Source organism: Jaculus jaculus, chromosome 18 (genome assembly GCF_020740685.1).
Source record: "Jaculus jaculus isolate mJacJac1 chromosome 18, mJacJac1.mat.Y.cur, whole genome shotgun sequence".
In the NCBI taxonomy this organism is placed as follows: domain Eukaryota; kingdom Metazoa; phylum Chordata; class Mammalia; order Rodentia; family Dipodidae; genus Jaculus; species Jaculus jaculus.
In genome coordinates, this window is record NC_059119.1 from 29,640,291 (window position 1) to 29,662,460 (window position 22,170).

The 22,170-nt window shown below is 43.1% G+C and overlaps 1 protein-coding gene and 1 non-coding gene across 7 annotated transcripts in view; one reads left to right on the plus strand and one right to left on the minus strand.

Moving 5' to 3' along the window:
• The window catches only part of Washc2c (WASH complex subunit 2C), a 65,720-nt gene that overhangs the window by 1,907 nt on the left and 41,643 nt on the right, over nucleotides 1–22,170 (plus strand). For 3 of the 6 annotated variants that reach the window (XM_045137226.1, XM_045137229.1, XM_045137231.1), the window contains exons 3-13: nucleotides 7,246–7,308; nucleotides 8,984–9,157; nucleotides 11,637–11,730; nucleotides 12,533–12,594; nucleotides 13,920–13,967; nucleotides 15,812–15,844; nucleotides 16,573–16,677; nucleotides 17,610–17,691; nucleotides 18,595–18,651; nucleotides 20,380–20,498; nucleotides 21,087–21,144. In XM_045137226.1, coding sequence (XP_044993161.1) covers nucleotides 7,246–7,308; nucleotides 8,984–9,157; nucleotides 11,637–11,730; nucleotides 12,533–12,594; nucleotides 13,920–13,967; nucleotides 15,812–15,844; nucleotides 16,573–16,677; nucleotides 17,610–17,691; nucleotides 18,595–18,651; nucleotides 20,380–20,498; nucleotides 21,087–21,144 — 895 coding nt within the window. The remainder of the gene's footprint in view (nucleotides 1–7,245; nucleotides 7,309–8,983; nucleotides 9,158–11,636; nucleotides 11,731–12,532; nucleotides 12,595–13,919; nucleotides 13,968–15,811; nucleotides 15,845–16,572; nucleotides 16,678–17,609; nucleotides 17,692–18,594; nucleotides 18,652–20,379; nucleotides 20,499–21,086; nucleotides 21,145–22,170) is intronic. The other 3 variants (XM_045137228.1, XM_045137232.1, XM_045137227.1) reach the window with 2 other exon arrangements.
• On the minus strand, nucleotides 3,842–3,945 carry LOC123455849. Its single transcript, XR_006634164.1, has one exon. It is a non-coding gene; the product is annotated as a U6 spliceosomal RNA (small nuclear RNA).

Consider the following 22,170-nt stretch of genomic DNA (forward strand, 5'->3'; position numbering starts at 1 on the left):
ATGTGATTTTTGTCTACATACTGTGTTTCTGCTTACATAGCTAGGAATACCTAGGTAAATCGGAACCTCTATCTTAGTAAACAGTTCTACAATAGAAAGGAAGTATGCATACCTGGAGACAGGCGAGTGACAGGGAGACTGTTCAGAGATGAGAATGGGAAGGAAACATTGTTTAGCCTGTCTGTTTCTCACATGAAGTCTGACTCTCTGAACTAATCGTGAAAAGACAGTTTTCAAAAATTATTGTGTATGTGTGTGCATGGGTGCACCTGGGCCTCTTGGCACCGGAAAGGAAACACCAAATGCTTGCACCACTTTTTGCATCTTTCTTACATTAGTGGGTTTGAAATTGAACCCAGGCCTACAGGCTTTGCAAACAAACACCTTTAACCACCAAGCCATCTTCTCAGCCCCAAAAAGACAGTGTTGTTGTTTGTTTGTTTGCTTGTTTTGTTTTGAGACTTACTGTGTAGCTCTGACGGTCCTGGAATTTGCTGTGGAGACCAGGCTGGTCTCAAACTTGTGCTGACCCTCTCACCTTTGCCTCCTGAGAAGCATTGCTGAGACTATAGGTGTGCAATACTGTTCCCAGTTGTGAAGTGAATTACTAAAAATCAGCTGTGTTCTGGGATTGTTAAAGTACTAACGAGGAATTTTAAAAATGGCAAGATTATAAAACATTCATGATTTTTATTAAGACAATACCATAATGCCATGTAGGCAAGTTATGTAGCATGTTTCCCTAGTCTAATAGCTCAGGTGTAAATGCTACTTCTCTCTTTCTTCCTTCCTTCCTTTCTTTCTATTATTCAAGGTAGGGTCTCACTCTAGCCTGAGTGGACCTGGAATTCACTATGTAATCTCACTCAGGGTGACCTCAAACTCATGGTGATCCTCCTACCTCTGCCTCCCAAGTGCTGGGATTAAAAGCATGTGCCACCATGCCCAGCTTGCCTTTTTTTTCTTTTAATTGACAGCTTCCATAACATTCCATAGACAATAAACTATGGTAATGCCCTTCCCCTCCACTTTCCTTTTGCAACTCCACTTTCTATATCCACTCTCCCTCTTGATCAGTCTCTCTTTCATTTTGATGTCATCCTCTTTTTTCCTATTATGATAATCTTGTGTAGATAGTGTCAGGCACTGCAAGGTCATGGGTATCCAGACCATTTTGTGTCTGGAAGATTGCATTATAAATAGTCCTACCCTTCCTTTGGCCTGAAATGCTACTTCTAAAGAGATCCTAAAGATCTTTTTGCCAGTTATTTTCTTTAGTGGTGAATGGAAATGTGTAAGTTTGAAAAATAACATGTTTTCAAATATAATCAGTACAGATTGAGCATTCCCTACTTGGGACATATGGCACTAGAAGTGCAGATTTAAAAAAAAATTTGGTAATATTTCCAGCATACCTTATGTGAAACACCTCAAAATACGGAACTATTTTGAGTGTCATATCATCACTCAAAAACGAAATGTTTGGATTTCAGGTCTTTGAATTAGGTATGTGCAGCCTGTAGCTTTTCAATCATCTGCCCAGGGCATGCCTGGCTAACCTGAGTGAGCAGTTACCTCCCCGGAAGAGTCAGTCAGGGCCTAGTCTTCCCTGGTGACTGCAGTGCGTCAGTTTTCCAGCACATTGGATTCGCTGCTCTTACTCCTTCTCTCAGTGTGTCTTCCTGGATCAGATACTTGGCTCTTCCTGCATTGGGCATTGTAGCTCTAGACTGCACAGCGAACCCTGGGGTTTTCTTTTGTACTTGATGTGCCTATTCCAGATTGATACTGGATCAAACCTGCAGTGTGGAGAAGAGGGCACCTTAAACTTCTGCTTTTGAGTAACCAACTTTACATCTTTGTGTGGATGTACGTGTGCATGCATGTGCATGTTCATATGTGTCTGGGTCACATGTATGTGAGTGCATGTACATGTGGAGGCTAAAGGTTAATGTCAGGTGTTTTCCTCTATTGTTCTCCACCTTATTAGTATTTTTTTAAATTTTCTTTTAATTCTTGTTTCTTAGTAGGATTTCATTAAGTTTAACCTGTCAAGTGAGTATCAAGTTCTATAGTAAGGTAATACTGGATTTCATGTCATTTATAATGAAAATGAAAGGGTGAAGTTTTTTAAAATTAAGTTTCATCTTTCATAATATTTAACTCTTCATCATCTTCATCTTCTGCCAGTTGGTCCTTTCTTGGTCAGCAGGTAGGGCTCTTATGTGTTGAGTTTGAGTCCCTCACTGAACTTTGAACTCACTGATTCAGCTAGTTAAGCTAGCCAGCAAGCCCCAGACATCCTCCTGTCTCCATTTTCCCAGTGCTGGGATCATAGGAGCATGCCTCCATTCCTGGCATTTTATGTGGGTGCTGGGGAGTCTGAACTCAGGCCCTTATGCTTGCTCAGAAAGCATTTTACTGACCAAGAAACCCAGTCCCAAGATGATGATCTCTTTTTTTCTGTCTAAATATTTTTTTTCTGATTCATTTTTAATTATGTATTGATTAGAGACACAGAGACAGACAGACGGGGCGGGGGGGCGGGGAGAATGCCAAGGCCTCTAGCCACTGCAAGCAAACTCCAGATGCCTGGTTCACCATGTACATCTTGCTTAAGCAGGACCTGAAGAGTCGGACCTTGGTCCTTGGGCTTCACAGCCAAGCACCTTAACCACTAAGCCATCTCTCCAGTCCTGTGTTTCCTAGTAAAATTTCCTTAGAGTTTGAGTTTTCCATGGCCTAGGTTTTGTGAAATTTGTTTCTGTGTTTCGTTTTGGTGATAATTCTTTATTTTGGTCCACTTTTGTGGATTCCCTGTTTCCATCCATTTCACTCTTTCCTCAGTGTAAAGTTTTCATGTCTCTTCCCTTTCAGTCTACAGCCTGGATGTGCTGGGACCACTACCAAATATAAGTGCTTCCCAGACCTCCTCTAATGCTGCACGGTGCCTCTTTCCCATTGGTGTCAGAGCAGCTGGTGATGCTGAGAGAACAACCAATACTTAATGAAACTGAGACCAGTCTGCTTGCTGATAACACCTGCAGCATTATCTGACCTCTTCCATGTTTTCCTCAAACTCTTGACGTTGGTACTCATGTAGTACAGTTCAGGTTAGAATGGTGCCATTTAGTTTTGTGGTAATTCATTGGGAAGAAAAACAAAACACTTTTGGGTTTTATTAGTTAGCCTAAGAGACAGCCACACACTTGCAAACTACACTGGAGAGTTACCTAAACAAATTGAGCTTTTTAGGGAGAGAACTATCAGGACTTGCAAGGGCAAGAAAAATTGGTATGGGCTTTTAGCAAAGCTCAGGAGAGGACTCTGAAGAACCGCTAATTAACAGTGGCCAGTGCCTTAATGTCTGAGCAGAAAGTGACCCAGTTCTCAGGGCTCCATTGATCTGTTTTTGTTGTTGTTTTTAAACAGTCTCATTCTGTAGCCTAGACTGGCCTGGAACTCACAGCAGCCTTCCAGATATTAAGTGCCATTGTTAATGACTTTGGTTTGTTGAAAGACCTTGATGGAAAGTCAGTTGTTTCAATATTTTTAGCTTTGTGAAAATAATTTTGTTTTGTCACATCATTCTTTTTTATTTTATTCTAGAAAAGCTGCATTTTCATCATCCCCCCTCCTCCTTTTTTAAACCTTTCTCTTGAATAAAGTTTTTTGGTTTTTTTGAGGTAGGGTCTCACTGTAGCTCAGGCTGACCTGGAATTCACTATGTAGTCTCAGGGTGGCCTCGAACTCACAGCGCTCCTCCTACCTCTGCCACCCAAGTGCTGGGATTAAAGGCGTGTATCACCACCCCCGGCTTATTTTGATTAAATATATATATATATATATAGAACGCTTCATAAATTTGTGTGTCATCCTTGCACAGGGGCCATGCTGATCTCTGTATTGTTCCAATTTTAGTATATGTGTTGCTGAAGCGAGCACTCCTATTTTAATTTTTGAGACAGGGTCTCATGTAGCCAAAGGTGACTTTGAACTTTTCTAGCTGAGGATGACCTTGAGCACCTTCCCTCCATGGCACTCCACCATGCTAGCCTGTGAACTTAAATTTTTATTTTTACTCCATTATATGCTTATATCATTCATACTTTGTCTGCTACTGTCAGGGTTTTTTTTTGTTTTGTTTTGTTTTATTAATTTATTTTTTTGAGGTAGGGTCTCACTCTAACCCAGGCTGACCTGGAATTCACTGTGTATTCTAAGGGTGGCCTCGAACTCATAGTGGTCCTCCTAACTCTGCCTCCCTAGTGCTGGGATTAAAGGCATGTGCCACCACTCCCAGTTAATGTCAGTTTTTATGAAGTACTTCATACATATGGAAAAGTACAGAGAATAACCACAAATGCTAAGACTATGCAGCAACTAGCATTAAATAATAGATTTTAATATTTTGTCCTATTTGCTTCAAAGGCACCTTGCCCCCTGCCCCCTGGCTGCCTTACTTTTCTCTTAACTGTAAACTTTTTTTTTTTTTTTTTTTTTTTTGAGGTAGAGTCTCACTCTAGCCCAGGCTGACCTGGAATTCACTCTGTATTCTCAGGGTGGCCTTGAGCTCATGGCGATCCTCCTACCTCTGCCTCCCAAGTGCTAGGATTAAAGGCGTGCGCCACCATGCCTGGCAACTGTATACTTGAAAAATAAAAAATTTTTTTTTTTTTCTGAGAGAGGGAGAGGGAGAGGGAGAGGGAGAGGGAGAGAGAGAGGGAGAGAAAGGGCGTGCTAGGGCCTTCATCAGCTGCAAATGAATTCCAGATGCATGCGCCCTGTGCACATATACGACATTGTGCTCTTGCATCACTGTGCATCTGGCTTATATGGGACCTGGAGATTCGAACATGAGTTCTTAGCCTTCACAGGCAAGTGCCTTAACCACTAAGCCATCTTCTCTCCAACTCTTAACTGTAAACTTTTGGGTGAAGGTTTCCTTGTGTTTCTTTATGTCTGGCTTTGTGTGAAAGCACATACAGGTAAGCTTTCTTATATATTGTTCTTTTCCTCATTATATTTATGTGAATATAAACAAGTTTCTCTATAATTGTGAATCTTTCTAGTCTTACCCTTTGTTATCTTTCTGTACTGTATGCCAGTGTTACTGGTAAAGGCTTGGGAAGTAGCCACATATCCTCAGGGCGACAGGGAGTTGGGATCTATTTTTGCATGATAACCTGGAAATAGCTATTAAGATTAAACAGTACTTTTTGTTCTTTGAGAGTTCTGGTTCTGAGAAGCCTATAGAGATAAAAGGACTAGTGTTTAAAAATGTTACTGTGCTTAGTGGCGCACACCTTTAACCCCAGCCCTCGGGAGGCAGAGGCAGGAGGATTGCTGAGATGAGGCCACCCTGAGATTACATGGTGAATTCCAGGTCAGCCTGGGCTAGAGTGAAACTCTACCTTGAAAAACCAAACAACAGGGGTGTGTGTGTGTGTGTGTGTGTGTGTGTGTGTTTAGAGCAGTTTCGTTTTCCATAGGAAAAAAACCTGAAAATCTTCACATTCACTAATGTGAAGCTATTGTGTTAATTAAAAGGACCCAATCACATCTATATGCATTGACCTAGAAAGTGGTTTATGAGAACACGAATTGTAAAAAGTGGGGCACAGAGATAAGTATAGTATAAGGGCATTTTTTCTTAAAACTGGAGCAGTGGTAGAACATTGAATATGCTTATGTCTATTTGTATTTGTATATGGACCTTAGGGTACAGGATTATGTCCACCAAGCTTCAGTGAGTTATTCCAAGGATTAAATTGGTAATAGGGAGGAAACTATTTTTTAAAAACATGCTATATATTCATACATATGCATCTATATATCTATCTATGGTGAGGTCTATGGAAATATTCTAAATTCTAAAAGAAAAAAAACTGATCTGAAAACTTTAGGTTCCAAGCTTTCTTTAAAAAACAATTATTTATTGCAAGCAGAGAGAGATAGAAGAAAGAGAGATAGAGGAATGGGTGTGCCAGGGCCTTCAGCCTCCGCAAATGAACTCCAGATGCATGCGCCACTTTGTCCATCTGGTTTTACGTGGGTACTGGGGAATCAAACTCCGGTTGTTAGCCTTTGCAGGCAAATGCCTTAGCTACTGAACCATCTCTCCAGCCTAAGGTCCCAGACTTTCTTACAAGAAATATGTAACTGGGACTGGGAAGACAGGTTAAAGGCGCTTGCTTGCCTAGCCTGTCAGCCTGGGTTCATTTCCCCAGTACCCACGTAAAGTCAGATGGACAAAGTGGCACTTACTTCTGGAGTTTGTTTGCAGTAGCAGGAGGCTCTGGTATGCCCATGCTTTCTCTTTCTTTCTGTGTCTGTCAAATAAATAAATTTTTTAAAAAATGAAATAAATTAGGTTTACTTTTGTAAGAAGCTAATGGCTGGGTATGGTGGTTCATGACTTTAATCCCAGCACTTGGGAGGCAGAGGTCGGAGAACAGCTGTGAGTTGAGGGTACCCTGAGACTACACAGTGAATTCCAGGTCAGCCTGGGCCAGAGTGAGACCCTACTCGAAGCCACCCCCCCAAAGAAAGTATCCTGCTCAGTGGATTTTAATGTACTCAATAACCTTTTATAATCATAGTCACCACTGTCTGATTCCAGAACATCTCCCCATTTATATTGACCTTTTATAACAAGCCTGTTGTATGGCTGTAGTTAAAAAAGAGTTTGAAAAGAAGAAAAAAGAAGTCACCGCTTATTCTTAGAGTCATAGCTCTTTCTTGCAAGAGACTTCTGACCTGTGGTAGAGGTCAGTCAAGTGCTCAGTCTTGGGCAAGTCCTCAGTGGACTTTGCCTATCTGCTTTTACTTAAGTGGGATAATAATAAAAAGTTACCACCAATTCAAACAGCCCGGATGAAGGTAAATTTACCTTTATTATATCCATTGTTCCACTTGTTAAAGGTCATATTACCTAGTTGTTAGCTGACAATGCCAGTGGCCTTGACTGTGATAATTGGGAGATTGCTAATTTTGGAGCCCTTTGGTCAGCTACAGTGGTAGAACTGCATGTTTCCTAGATACCGTGTCTCATTTTGAGTTTAACTTTGTTAAGTTAATGGCCACTGTTTTTTATTCTCTGTCCTTGACCCTCTAGGAGTCATCCCAATTGTGTTCTGGATAACCATTTATGCTTTTTCCCCCTAACTGTGCATTGAACTTTTATATTGTGATTCCTTTCAAATGATGTTTGACTTTTAAAAATGAATTTGTTTCCGTTCCTAGCGTGTGTATGATGAAGAAGTGGAGGAGCCGGTGCTCAAGGCTGAGGCAGACAAAACAGAACAGGTACTCGGATTAAACCAGGGCTTGGCTTAGTTCCTGAGCTAGAGAAGTGATGAAAATTACAATGTGGGTGGAAGGGGGACGAGGAGAAAAGGGCAGGGGGCCAGTGAGTGCTGGGGAGTGGGAGATACTCATCCTGACCATGGCCCAATTGGACACTCTTGTTTATTTTTCAGTCTCACCTACTAGTAATATATAGATGAAATTTCTGAATTCTGACATGAGAATAGAACAAGTTGAGCAATTATTATTATTATTATTATTACTATCATCACTGGTTTTTGAGGTAAGGTCTCACTCTAGCCCAGGCTGACCTAGAACTCGCTCTGTAGTCCCAGGCTGGACTTGAACTCATAGAAGTCCTGCTACCTTTTCCTCCCAAGTGCTGGGATGAAAGGTGCACACCAGCACACCCAGCCCGAAGCTCAGCAAGTGTTTCCTCCCAGGAGCAGTCAGTAAATGATACAGCTTACGGACCACACAGGTTGCTTTCTCTCCCTTTTCCTTTCTCCTTCCTATTCCCTTTCCCCATCCTTCCTCCTCTCTTGCTTCTCCCTCCTATTTCTTTTTATTTCCTTGTCCTTTAAAATTTTAGAAGCCACTCTTACCTCAGAGGCCATGGAATAGGATATTACAGAGATGAGGTTCTTGAAGACCCAGTTTCCCCATCCTTTCATGGCTGTTAAGTCTGCTTTCAGATGAAAATGGTTGAGGTGAATGTGGTCTTAGTATGTGCATATGGCGAGTTTCTTGTGTTAAGACAGAGTGTGGACTGTACAGTGAACAGATACTGACTAGTTAGACTGCAGAGAGCTGGCGACTTAGGGCATGTTGCTCCCAAGAGGTTTCAGTCTGTGGGGCCATAAGCTGCAGCAGATCTGGACTGCATGGCTACTGATTCTTCACAGGAAGAAACACAGAAAAGCTTCAAGGGTGAGACATAAACCAGATCGAGAAAGAAGGCCAAGGTTAAAGGCAGTGGGATGAGGCTATGCTGGTGAGAGAATGCCATGAACTAAGGTTCAGAGTTGAAGGGGTGCTAGCTATTTTATGAATTTTTTTTTTTTTGTAGTACTGGGGATTAGATAAAGGGCCTCATGCAAATGAGGCAGGCTCTCTGTCATGGGGCTACATCCCCAGCCCTGTGAGCTGGGTTTGTATAAAGTAGTGGTGGTTAGTTAGGCTGGAGGAAGGAAAGGGGATGAGGGCTATGCACTAGAGGCTTAATAGGCCAGAGTACTGAGAAATAGCAGTTCCTGCCTCTCTTCCTGTGGCATCACGTGTGACAGTTGTACAAGCGTTCTTCCTGATGTGTCCACATTGGAGTCTGCAACCTAGGCAAGACATTATGGGCCACATTGACTTTTGTCCTCTGGCAAAGGCTTTTCCTAAAACGTTGTGGCATTTCAGTACATTTACTGTGAGCATCACTTTACCTCAGCTCTGACTTACTCAGAAGGTGTAAGTAATTTGGAAAGGTTGCAACTCAAGACCTATCACTTGTGAAGAGGAAGCTGGTTAGGAAAGGGCATTAGAAACCACCTGGAGTTCTGCCTACTCCCAGCGTTTTTAGGAAAATACTTTTATTTTAATAGTACTCAAGAATCTGTGAACCAGTGAGGAATAGCCACCTTATTTTCTTGAGGTGGTATTATATTGGATGGCTTTCTGTTTGTAGGAGAAAACCAAAGAACAGAAAGAAGTAGATCTGATCCCCAAAGTTCAGGAGGCTGTGAACTATGGGCTGCAGGTCCTGGACAGTGCATTTGAGCAACTTGACATCAAAGCTGGGAACTCGGACTCTGAGGAAGAAGATGCCAACGAGCGGGTGGAACTGATCCTCGAGCCAAAGGTAAAGGTGTTCAGTTCAGGTAGATATGTAGTGTGGGGGGGAAAGGGGACATGTGGGCCACTGCACATATGTGGATAAAGGTCAGAGGACAACTTTGAGGTGTCTGTGCTCCATCTTCTCTGAGACTGGCTCCCTTGCTGCAGCTGATAGACTGTCATACCACACACAAACGTCAGACCAGCTGACCACAAGCCCTGGGTCAGTACTGTTCGGCAGAGCTGACTAGAGCCGAGGTGGTAGGGGAAGGTGAGATTGGACTCGAGCGCCTTGTGTGTGTGTGTGTGGTGCACGCACATGTACGTGCAGATGTGACCCATGTGTATGACCAGAGGAAAACATTGAGCGTCCCCTCCAAGGCTCATCTGCTGCTTTCCTGATTCTGGAGCTTTTGGTGGCTTCATTAGCCCCAGCAATGCTCCGATCTCTGCTCCCTGCAGGGCTGGGGTTACAGGCCTCAGTGATCACACTCTCAACTGCTCAGCCATCTCTCGAGTTGAGTTGAGTTTAGAGGTTTTTAAAAATTCATTTCAAAAATTTTGGGGAGGCTGGAGAGATGGCTTATTGGTTAAGCACTTGCCTGTGAAGCCTAAGGACCCTGGTTCGAGGCTCAACTCCCCAGGACCCACATTAGCCAGATGTACAAGGGAGCGCATGTGTCTGGAGTTCGTATGTAGTGGCTGGAGGCCCTGGTGCACCCATTCTCTCTCTTTCTCTCTATCTGCCTCTTTCTCTGTCTGTCACTTTCAAATAAATAAATAAAAATAAACACCAAAAAGTTTTCCACTTTGCACATTTTTACACACACCCACACATATATATACACACAGAATGCATTTTGATATTATTCCCCCCAAATTACCCTTATTCCTCGACCAGTTTGGTTTTTAAACTGGACCCTCATTTTTATTTTATTTTACTTTGGTTTTTCAAAGTAGGGTCTTGCTCTAGTACAGGCTGACCTGGAATTCACTTATAGTCTCAGGGTGGCCTTGAACTCACAACAGCCCACCTATTTCTGCCTCCCAAGTGCTGGGATTAAAGTTGTGCATCACCATGCCCAGCTTTATCTTTAATTTTTTAATTGACAAAACTTTGTATATATTTATCTTGTACATGTTTTGAAGTATGTATACATTGTGGAATAACTTAACTTAAGCTAACTTGTATATGCCTTCATACTTACTTTGTGGTGAGAACACCTAAAACCTATGAACTTTTATTTTATTTTTGTCAGTTTTTTTAATGAGAGAGAGCAACTGAATGAGAGAGAGAATTGGCGAGTCAGGGCCTCCAGCCACTGAAGTTGAATGCCAGACATGTGTGCCACCTCATGCATATGTGTGCCCTTGTGCATTTGCATCACCTTGTGCATCTGGCTTATATGGGATTTGGAGGGTCCTTAGGTATCACAGGCAAGCACCTTAACCACTAAGCCCTCTCTTCAGCCCTGAAGTGACTTTTAAAAAATATTTTATTTATTTGAGAGAGGAAAAGGCAGAGGTAAAGAGGAGAATGAATAAATGAATGAATGGATGTGCCAGGGCCTCTAACCACTGCAAATGAGCTCCAGACACATATGCCACCATGTGCATCTGACTTACGTGGGTACTGGAGAATCGAACCTGTGTTCTTAGGCTTCACAGGTAAGCTCCTTAATTGCTAAGCCATCTCTCCAGCCCAGTGATTTTTTTTTTTTTTTTGAAGAGGCTTTGAACCAGTGCCTCATGTAGCTTAGGCTGACCTCAAACTCTTTATGTAGCAGAGGATAACCTTGAACTTCTGTTCCACTCACATACAGACGTTCACCACCATCCCCAGTTTATGCAGTGCTGGAGATCAAACTCAGGGCTGTGTGCATGTTAGGCAAGTACTATACCAGCTAAGTCACATCTCTAGCCCTTACTCAGTGTTCCAGTCAGGTTCTCATTGCTGGCAGAAATTACGTGACCAAGAGTAGCTTATGGAAAAAAGGGTTTATTTTAGCTTATAGACTCAAGGGGAAGCTCCCTAATGGCAGAGGAAAATGATGGCATGAGCAGAGGGTGGACATCACCCCCTGGCCAACATAAGGTGGACAATAGCAACAGGAAAGTGTGCCAAACACTGGTATGGGGAAACTGCCTAAGCCCATCCCCAACAATACACTGACTCCAGGAGGCTTTAATTTCCAATTGCCATCAGCTGGGGAGCCTAGCATTCAGAACACCTAAGTTTATGGGGGACACCTGACTCAAACCGCCACACTCAGTGATGAGAGTGCCTGCCTAGCCTGTGTGCAGTCCCCAGCACTACGTAAAACCAGGTTTGATGGCACATGCTTGTAAGTTCAGTGGTTTTTAGTTTTTTCCTGCCACGTTTTGCATTCTCTCCTTTAAGTATGTAGTTTATCGGGTAGTCAGGTGGAAGAGGATGTCCAGTAGAGTACTTGACTTTATTTTTAACCCCGTGTGTAATGCATACTCCCTTTCCTTCCTGGAAGGATCTCTACATTGATCGTCCTCTACCCTATCTCATCGGGTCGAAGCTCTTTATGGAACAGGAAGACGTGGGGCTTGGAGAACTGTCCAGTGAAGGTAAATATTAAAAGATATCTTAATTCAGTTTTCTTAGTGTAATGTTTTTATTTTGCATTTTTGTATGTATTTGGGGGTGCGCGTGTGTGTGGATGCATGTGGAGGCTTGAGGATTACAGGTGCCCGTCACCATGCCTGGCATTTTTACGTGAGTGCTGGCAATCCTAATTCAAGTCCTTGTGCTTGTGTGGCGAGCACTTTAACTAAGCCACCTTCCCAGCACTATCCATGTCTTAGATTTTTGTGTGACTTGACACTGTAAGAATAGTACAAAGAGCTCACATAAGCTCTTCACCCTGTTAGCATTTCACTCCTTGTTTTGGTCACTCTGTATGATTTTTTTGAGCCTGTTTGAGACATCGTGAGTTCTAATATTTTAAAGTCCTGGCTTATTTTCTAAGAACAAGGACATTTTGTTATGTGGCCACCGTAAAATGATTAAAGTAAAGATGCTTTATAGAATGTAATACGACTCACTATCTAATCTTTTGTCACATTAAGGTTTTAACTCCATTCATGTCCTTTATTGTGTCTGCCTTCTCTGGTAAAAATCTCTGATTTTTTTAGTCTAATACAAATTTTTTTAAACTTTCCATGACATGCTAGAAGAATACAGGCCAGTTTATGAGAATTTTTTTTTTTCAATTTTGTGGGGAGGTGCTTTGTATACATTATAAAAATGCTTTGAATTCCATTAGGAATAGGTGGCTTTATTGCAGTCTCTGGTGGTGGTTTGTGGCTTTGAGAAGGAGCTAAGGTCATTTGGTAAATTTGGTGCTCACTCTTAACCTCTTCACGACAGAAGGCTCCGTAGGCAGTGACCGTGGCAGTATTGTGGACAGTGAAGAAGAGAAAGGAGAGGAGGTAAGGACTGTGGGGTGACCAGGCCACAGTGAGCAGGAAACATGGGATGTGCTCAGCAGGCTAAGTAACACCTGCATGGATTAGCGGTCTGCTTTCATGAGACTCTTAACAGAGGTGCAGGGTTTTTCTGGAGACTGCAGTTCCTTTCCGTCGTGTGAATAGGTAGGAGCAAGGGAGCTGGCTTTGGCTTCCTTTGCCATTGCCTTTCTTCCCAGTGTGTTTTCAGGAGAGGGCCACTTAGGTGCTGTGGCAGATCTCTGCTGAAACTTCGTCGTTGTGTGTGAAGAACTTCCTAAACCAAGCTGCAGTGAAATTCTTTTTTTTTTTTTTTTCTTTTTCTCTTTCTTTTCTTTTAATCTTCTAGACCAGAGGATCCTAAAAGCATCCACTTTCTGTATTAGTGTCACTGCTCCCCCTTGAATGGAATATTCATTATTGCAAAAGGTGGAGACTTCTTGAAGGAGAGTCCTTGAGTATGAGTTTTTTGGGGGAGACTATTTTTTTTTTAAATTTTTTATTTATTTATTTGAGAGCGACAGACACAGAGAGAAAGACAGATAGAGATAGAGAGAGAGAGGGAGAGAGAGAGAATGGGCACGCCAGGGCTTCCAGCCTCTGCAAACGAACTCCAGATGCGTGCGCCCCCTTGTGCCTCTGGCTAACGTGGGACCTGGGGAACCGAGCCTTGAACTGGGGTCCTTAGGCTTCACAGGCAAGCGCCTAACTGCTAAGCCATCTCTCCAGCCCTGGGGGAGACTATTTTGCCTGGTTCTCATTTCAGAACTGTTCCCCTCTGTGCAGCTCTTCTCTCCAGTCCTCCTTCCTCCAGCCCTGCAAACAAAACCATGGCAGTACGAAATAAACTTGCCCTGAGTAAGCCCGTTAGAGCCGTCAGTCGTTGAAGCGCTCCTTACCAAATTGCTGGTAGCAAATGCTGGTGTTCCCCTCCTGAGCCTGATGATGCAGTTATCCTACATAGAGGGAAGACAGAGATCAGAATCAAACTACAAAATAAGAAACCGACTTTTTATTAGTTGGATTAAATGTGCTGCTGTTTCTTTAAATCTGAAGGTTAGAGTGAAAAAGTGCAAATGACATGAACAAATCTTTAGAGCTGTTGGGATGAACCGCAAAAGCTATGTGAGTTAGACAGCTCTTTTGTATTGCTAATCATCCCCTCATCGCACCTTGACGCTAAAGGTGACTAGTGGTCATGATAGGAGACCAAGTTTCAGAGTTTTTGCTCCGCTTGGTGTGAGTCAGCTTGCTTCAGAGACAGACCTGAAGTCTTGTCTATGTTAACAGCAAAGCTATTTCACCCACAGGATTCAGATGAAGATTTTGCCAATCATAGTGACAATGATCAACACCAGGTAAGGCTTGTGTATTGAAGTGAATTTACTTTTAAACTTTAATTGATGGCATACATACACTAAAATTCTTGGTCCACCCCCAGTTTGAGTAGGTGGGCCTATGGCTTCATGCATGTAAGCAAATGTTCTACCACAGCCATATCCCAAAGCCCCTAAGATTAGTTTGAATTTTTTTTTAATCTTTATTTATTTGAGATGGAACGAAGAAGGGAGAGAGGGAGGGAGAGGAGAGAGAGAGAATACAAGAATGGGTGTGCCAGGGCCTCCAGCCACTGCAGAAGAACTCCAGACACATGCACCACTTTGTGCAACTAGCTTATGTGGGTACTGGGGAATTGAACCTGGGCCCTTAGGCTTCACAGGCAAATGCCTTAATGGCTAAACCAACTCTACAGCCCAACAATTACTTTTGAAAGACGTATTAAGGATTTTTTTTTTCATGTTTATAACTAGTTTTCTTTAAGCATGCCATGTATTTAGGCTAAATTTTCTCCTTTGTGTATTATTTTTTTCCCAATTTTGCTTTATAAATGATCTTGATTTTTTTTTTTAAAGCAAAATTAGGAGACAGGGCCCCAACAAAAATACTAAATCACCCAAACAACTGTAACAGTTGCACATTGTAACAGTTATTTTTTCTTTGCTGGGACAAAACACCTGACCAGAAGCAGTCTGTGGGAGGAAAGTGTTTGTGTCAGACTTACACTTTTGAGGGAAGCTTCACGTAGTGGAGCAAGGCAACCAGCTCATATCATTGCACATGTGCAGCCGAGAGAGACCAGCAGGCACACACTGGCTGTGAACACACAGTGGGTTAGAGTCAGATCCATGCTGAGTAACACACCTCCTCCAGCAGGGGACTAAAGTGGGAAGTTTAATCACAAACACTTGAAGCTATGGGGGACATTTACATTCAAACCACCACATCCATGACTCTCCCCCCCCCCATTTAAAAATTTGAGACACTATAGCAGAAACATTAATGAATACTGATAAAATGAAAACCATCTTACTATTCGACTAGTTATCTTTATTTTTGCATCTCACTCAAATGGCATTTTCTTTTTATAATAGACATTTTTAGGCACTTTCATGCTAATAGTGTTTTTCTTACTTAAAATATTTTTATTTATTTGTGTGTATATGAGAGAGAGCGAGAGCACGCGTGTGTATGGGCATGCCTGGGACTCTCTACTGCACATGAACTGCAGATGAATGCACCTCTTTGTGTGTCTGGCTTTACATGGGTACTAAGGAATTGAACCTGGGCTGGCAGGCTTTATAAGCAAATATCTCTAACCACTGAGCAATCTCCCAGCCTGTATTTTACTTAACTAGTTTTTATAATTTGTCTTATGGACTTCTGTATTTTTATTTTAGTTTGTAGTTCTTTTTTCTATTATTATTTTGGTTTTACAGTACCAAGGATTGAACCTAGGGCCTTACGCATGTTAAGTCTTACTTGTTTTTAAGAATGCTGGTATGTGATACTGCAATACTTTAAGAGATAGGAGATTGAGGTGATGTGGAATTTCATTAATGGCTTCTGATACTACTGTATGATGGATATTCAAAGTTTCAGGTTACTTATATTGATTTTCCTACGACTTCATCAGCACTGGGATAGTGGTCTAAACTAAATTTTTGCCTCAGTAGATGTGTACTATGGTGTATTGAAATATTCCCAATTTGCATTTCCATTTCAAATGGAAATATTTTTTTCACAAAGCTTTCATCTATCAAATGAAGAATTTTTTTAAAAAAATTTTTTCTTGGGTATTTGTTTTTTCTTGTTTGTTTTCATGAATATAATTGTTTTTTTAATTTTTATAATTTTTCTTTAGCAGGTTTTTCCTTATGTGGAATCAACTGTCAAGGTCTGTAATGCAGCTAAATCTGTCTCTGTTACAGAGAGTATTACAATACAGTATTATCTGTATTACAGTACAATTACAATATAGTGGTTAAAAGCACCGGGGTACTAATCTATTTTTATTGTTAAAGAGAGACTAGTTTTGCCTGCCACAGCTAACCTCAGAGTTAAAAGGATTAAATTAGATAATAGAATACTTTTAACATGCAAACTATTGAGTGAAGGAAAAAGAGAACTTAACAAACAAGACTGAGTTGGAGCCCTGCAGTTCTCATCTGCTGTGCAGATTCTCCCATGGTGATTGATGTCGTGATCTGGTAGTGTCTCTTTCCACAGCTTTTTCTTTGCTTTTGCAAATATATCTGTTTCCATGCAGATGCTTTGCAGGGAGGTGGAGGCCAGGGCACAGTATCATGGAGTTTTCATTCTGCACTGTTTGGCTGGCTGTCCAGTTGTTACAGTGTCCTTCTTTTAACTTGCTGGGATAAGACTCGTGTACACCCCATAGTGACGAGCGTTCTGGTGTCACCTCCTTGCTAAGAAGTAGAGCCTGTCTTTAGGTTTGAGGTATCCTGTGGAGTGAGGCAGCTCACCAATGCCTCAGCACTTGCTCGTTTCTGTCCTCCTTTCTAATTGTGGTTTGCTGTTTGAAAGGGGAGACTCAAAGGGCCGTGACAGTGCCTCTTTTCAGCTTGAGTCCTTGCACCTAGTCATTCTGTTTTCCACCCTCAGCACACCACACAAATGAGTGATGAAGAAGAGGATGAGGATGGGGACCTTTTTGCCGACTCTGAGAAGGAGGAGGGTCTTGAGGGCGCCGAAGAAAGCGCTAAGCCTGTAAGCGTGCTGAAGCAGCGGCTTCCAGTTCCCTCTTGGACTGTCCTCTGCATTTCTGACCATCTCACTCTACGTCATATTGGTCATTTGATTGATGGGATGTTTATAATGTTATTGGCGTGATGGTGAATGTCCCGAATTGCTTCACACTTTCTTCTTTCAGTGTTACAGTTTTTAAAGTCAAATTATAAAGAATATATTCAGTTGCAGACTTTCTATGACCAATTTCTCCCTCTCCCTCCATGCACTTATGCATGTTTTCTCATCTACTTCTTCAAGTATTAACATGTTAAAAAAAATAAGGGAATAAGAGTATCTTCTTTTAAAAAGTATTTTATTTATTTATTTGAGAGAGGGGAGATAGATGGGGAGAGACTAGGCATGCCAGGGCCTCCAGCCACTGCGAACGAACTCTGGATGCATGTGCCGCCTTATGCATCTGGCTTTACGTGGACCCTGGGGAATTGGACCTGAGTCCTTTGATTTTACCAGCCACCGCCTTAACCTCTAAGCTATCTCTCCAGCCCAAGAGTATCTTCTTTTTCTTTTTTCTTTTTCCTTTTTTTTTTTTTTTTTTTTTTTCTTCCTCGAGGTAGGGTCTCACTCTGGCTCAGGCTGACCTGGAATTCACTATGTAGTCTCAGGGTGGCCTCGAACTCTCGGCAATCCTCCTACCTGTGGCTCCCGAGTGCTGGGATTAAAGGCGTGTGCCACCATGCCTGGCTCAAGAGTATCTTCTTTTGAGGGAACATCTTATAAGTTCCTATTCCTTGACCTACCTCTATAGGATACATGTATTTAAATTCATTTAATGAAGATTCTCAGTGCAACTTCTTTGTTACTGGTGACATAGTTTTACTAGGTGTCTAGAAGCAATGTGTACTACTAGTTTGTTGTAAGACAAGGATTCTTTTGGTCTCTTCTGCCTGTAGAAAAGGCCTACATCTTTTGCTGATGAACTGGTGGCTCGAATCAAAGGTGATGCCTCAAGCCGGCCTGAAGAGGAGCAGACAGGTGAGTCCTTGAAGCAAGCTAATGGGGTGTTAGTGACATGCAGTTTTTTTCTAGCTCAACCAAGGGTAAAATAACATTTCCCTCCTATCTTCTCTCCTTCCTTCTCCTTTACCATGGCCAACATGGAGTTCCCTAATTGCTACATTACAGTAGGCTTTCATCATAGTTCCTTTTCTTGTGGGAGGGGGATTTGACTCCTTTGATAACCAGACACTGTGCACTCCACAGGAGAAGTTCACATGTGCACATCTGTGTAACATTTTACCTGAATTAAATGTGGATACCACAGAGAACCCTGGACATCAGACTAGGAATTCATGGCTTGATGGTTTTTCTTTTTTTGTTTTTTTCCGAGGTAGAGTCTCATTGTGGTCCAGGCTGACCTGGAATTCACTATGGCTTGATGTGTAATCCTGTATTCTGGCTAATAAAAGTGCAGCTGGGCATGGTGGCGCATGCCTTTAATCCTAGCACTCTGAGAGGCAGAGGTAGGAGGATCGCTGTGAGTTCGAGGCCACCCTAAGAGTACATAGTGAATTCCAGGTCAATCTGAGCTAGAGTGAAAACCTACCTCAGAAACACCCCTCCCCCCCAAAATAATAAAACTGTACTATCCAGGACATACTGGTTATTTGTGAAGATAGAAAGACAAATAACTTCCTCATTAAGTACAGTCCTTGTATGCATATGGCCTGGTATCTAAGTGTTACCTGTCTGCCTCATACAGCCACTCCCACGGTAAAGCAGGAAGCTAGGTGCTCCCGTGGCACTGACATGTAATGCTGAATGTCCCGCCTGTAGCCTGAGTGACAGGGATGCGAACATTTAGAGTTCAGTAGCTGTGTGATAAGGGTGGACTGTTGTTCAGACTATGAGGTATTCTTCACGCCTTGTCTTTGGCAGATACGAAAGCCCGGAAGACAGTGAAAGAGAAGAAGGACAGGAAAACACCTTCCGATGGTAGGTCTTTCCCTTGTTAGCAGCCTTGACTTGGGCGTGTTTAGGTAATTCACACAGTGTCCCTTCCGATGCTAGCAAGTAAGCTTTGTCTCCATTCAGTTCTTAACGTGTCTAAAGCATATTTTAAGGTGCTAGTATGGAGGAAAGTTGGATATGGAATAAAAGTGCCTATACACTTTAAATCACTAGTATATTGGTGGGCATTGCCTGTCTAGAACTTTCTAGAGGCATAGGTTCTAGGAATTGCTAAAATTTTCCATAAAGATCATGTCTGTAGGTCTGTTGTTTGGCTTGTCCATCCTTCTCTAGGTTTGGATGTAGCACTTGAGCCCTGTCTTTGCCTGTTTAATAAATGAAGTATGAGGGTGTGATTTAAGGAATCACTATCCTCCCCAGACATTGCTGACTTGAAAATGAGAGCCCAGAGATCCTTGTGAGGTTCTGAAATACTTAAGAGAACCACTCAGTGGGATCTTTATCTTCAATTCATCAAGCTTCCCTCAAATACTCCCAGTTACCTGTGGTGATATAAATTCTAGGTCAACATTTCATATGGTGTTACAGGCAGGTCCCAGGAACTGGCTCCAAACCCATCTGTTCTCTCCCCACCCTTCTGCCTTAGATTCTTGAGACGAAGTCTTGATATCTTGTCCAAACTGGTCTTTTAACACCTTATGTAGCCCATGTTGGCCACATATGGGATCCTCCTGCCTCAGCCTCCTGAGTGCCTGGCATGTGCCTCCTCAGTGCCTGGTCCCAGGCCAATTCTGTTTGTTTATTTGGTGTGCGTGAGAGAGCATGGTACGTGTGGTGTGCGTGAGAGGGCGCGGTCCGCGTGGTGTGCGTGTGAGAGAGCATGGTACGTGTGGTGTGCGTGAGAGGGCGCGGTCCGCGTGGTGTGCATGTGAGAGAGCATGGTACGTGTGGTGTGCGTGAGAGGGCAGGGTCTGGTGTGCAGTCATGCAGATGCCAGAGGGAGAAGTCGGGTGTTATTTTTCACTCTTCCACCTTTTTCACGAGACAGAGTCTCTTATTGAACCTGGAGCTCCCTGTTTGGTCCGCCTGGGTGACCAGGGGAGCCCCTGTGAAGTTTCTGTCTGCACGCCTGGCTTGTTAGGTGGGCGCTGGGCTTCACGCGGGTCCTCGTGCTTGCACAGCGTGCACCCCGTCACACTGAGCCGTCTTCTTCAGCCCTGTGCCTGTTCTTTGATTTATTTACTTATTTTTAATGTTTTTGTTTATTTTTATTTATTTGAGAGCAACAGAGAGAGAAAGAGGCAGAGAGAGAGAGAGAGAGAGAGAGAGAAAGAGGGAGGGAGGGAGGGAGGGAGGGAGGGGGAGAGAGAGAGAGAGAGAGAGAGAGAGAGAGAGAGAATGGGCGCGCCAGGGCCTCCAGCCACTGCAAACGAACTCTAGACGCGTGTGCCCCTTGTGCATCTGGCTAACGTAGGTCCTGGGGAATCGAGCTTCAAACTGGGGTCCTCAGGCTTAACAGGCAAGTGCTTAACCACTAAGCCATCTCTCCAGCCCTACTTACTTATTTTTGATGCAGGGTCTCACTGTAGCCCGGCTGACCTGGAATTCACTATGTAGTCTCAGGGTGGCCTCGAACCCATGGTGATCCTCCTACCTCTGCCTCCCGAGTGCTGGGATTAAAGGCGTGCGCCACCGCGCCTGGCCCCATGCCCACTGTTCATGATCTGCACGATACTGCTTTCTGTTTGCTAGATGAAGAAGACATCTTATTCGCTCCCCCCAAGTTGACGGATGAAGATTTCTCTCCATTTGGCTCCAGAGGTGGCCTGTTCAGTGGAGGGCAGGGCCTTTTTGATGATGAAGATGAAGAGGTGGGTTGGAGGCGTGCTGTGTGTCTGTATTGTCAGTTTTTGGGGGGGCGGCGGAGGAGTTGAGGTAGGTTCTCACTCTAGTCCAGACTGACCTGGAATTCACTGTGTAGTCTCATGGTGGCCTCGAACTCATAGTGTTGTGACTACCTCTGCCTCCCCAGTGCTGGGATTAAAGGTGTACACCACCACACCTGGCTATGTCATCAGTTTTAAAGAAGAAATAGATGTATTCTTAGAGAAAAGTAGCTTCTTGTAACAGTCACTTCTTTTCTATTTGGGGACATGTTTAACTCAGTCACAGAGTGAGAACTAGTATTTCCTGATACTCTTCATTAGGCAACTAGACCATGAGTATTAACATCGGATAACTTCCCTTGTATATTGTCATGTTCTGTCTCTGCGTTTAATTCCTGGAAAGGTTCATAAGATGTGAAATTCCATTTTGCTAAGTCTGCACTTGTAACTGATTTTCTGGTGAAACAGTAAATATGTAGGTTTAAACTATGGGATACTTTTCGGAAATCTTCAAATGCAGGTCTCTCCCTCTTAATTGTTAAAATTCTTTGTTGTATGTCTCATCACACACAGAGTGACCTCTTCAGGGAAGCTCCCCAGGACCGTCAAGCACAAGGCACTGTTGGTCCAGGTAGGTTGTTGAGATTGGAACCCACTCCTTTCTTCCTTGGAGGCTCCGCTAGGAGACAGAGCTGCCAAAGCCTTTGTCAGGCTGAAAGCTGTGTTGCCTTGTAATTGCTAAAAGTAGGCCTCTTTGCCAGGTCCTGTCGTAGGGATGAACAGCAGTCCCGTCTGCAAGCCTACATCACATTTTACTCTTTCTTAGGAGAGAGTTCATGAGAATGTCAAACAGGGAAAGTGCTTGGTCATTGTACTGAAGATAGGTTTAGCTTAATGACATTAATTCAAAGAAACCTTGCTAATGTTCTGCATACCAGTTCGCAGTCAGCCATTCTCCAAGTTGGCATCTATCAGAATTATCTATAGGAATTCTTAAAAAGCACAAAATAGGGCTGGAGAGATGGCTTAGTGGTTAAGCGCTTGCCTGTGAAGCCTAAGGACCCCGGTTCGAGGCTCGGTTCCCCAGGTCCCACGTTAGCCAGATGCACAAGGGGGCGCACGCATCTGGAGTTCGTTTGCAGTGGCTGGAAGCCCTGACGCGCCCATTCTCTCTCTCTCTATCTGTCTTTCTCTCTGTCTGTCACTCTCAAATAAATAAATAAAAAATGAACAAAAAATATTTTAAAAAAAGCACAAAATACTGATATTAAAACAATCTACAACTTTTCCATAAGATTTGAGGGCGTTCGTAGGAATTCGGAATCCATTCTTTTAAGTGGCAGCCTCCCCTGCTCACATTGTCAGAGGTGGGCTGTTGGCACGGTTGCTGTGACAGACAGCTCCCTGTCCCCCGGTGTCTGCACCCTACTGTGCCCCTGGTGACATGCTTGCTTTGATTCCTCCTTGCCTACGTTGTCTTCATCGTTTTTTTACTTCCACCTCAGGTTTTGCTGTTCCCTCAGTTCATCTCATGAAGCTGGAGTGGGTAGAGTCAGAACTCTTTTGAGGGTGCCTGCTTGCTCTTATGCTGGCTCCCCCATCCACCCCTATTGCTGCAGTGTAACCGTAGTGAGTCACAGCTTTAGACTTTGTTAAT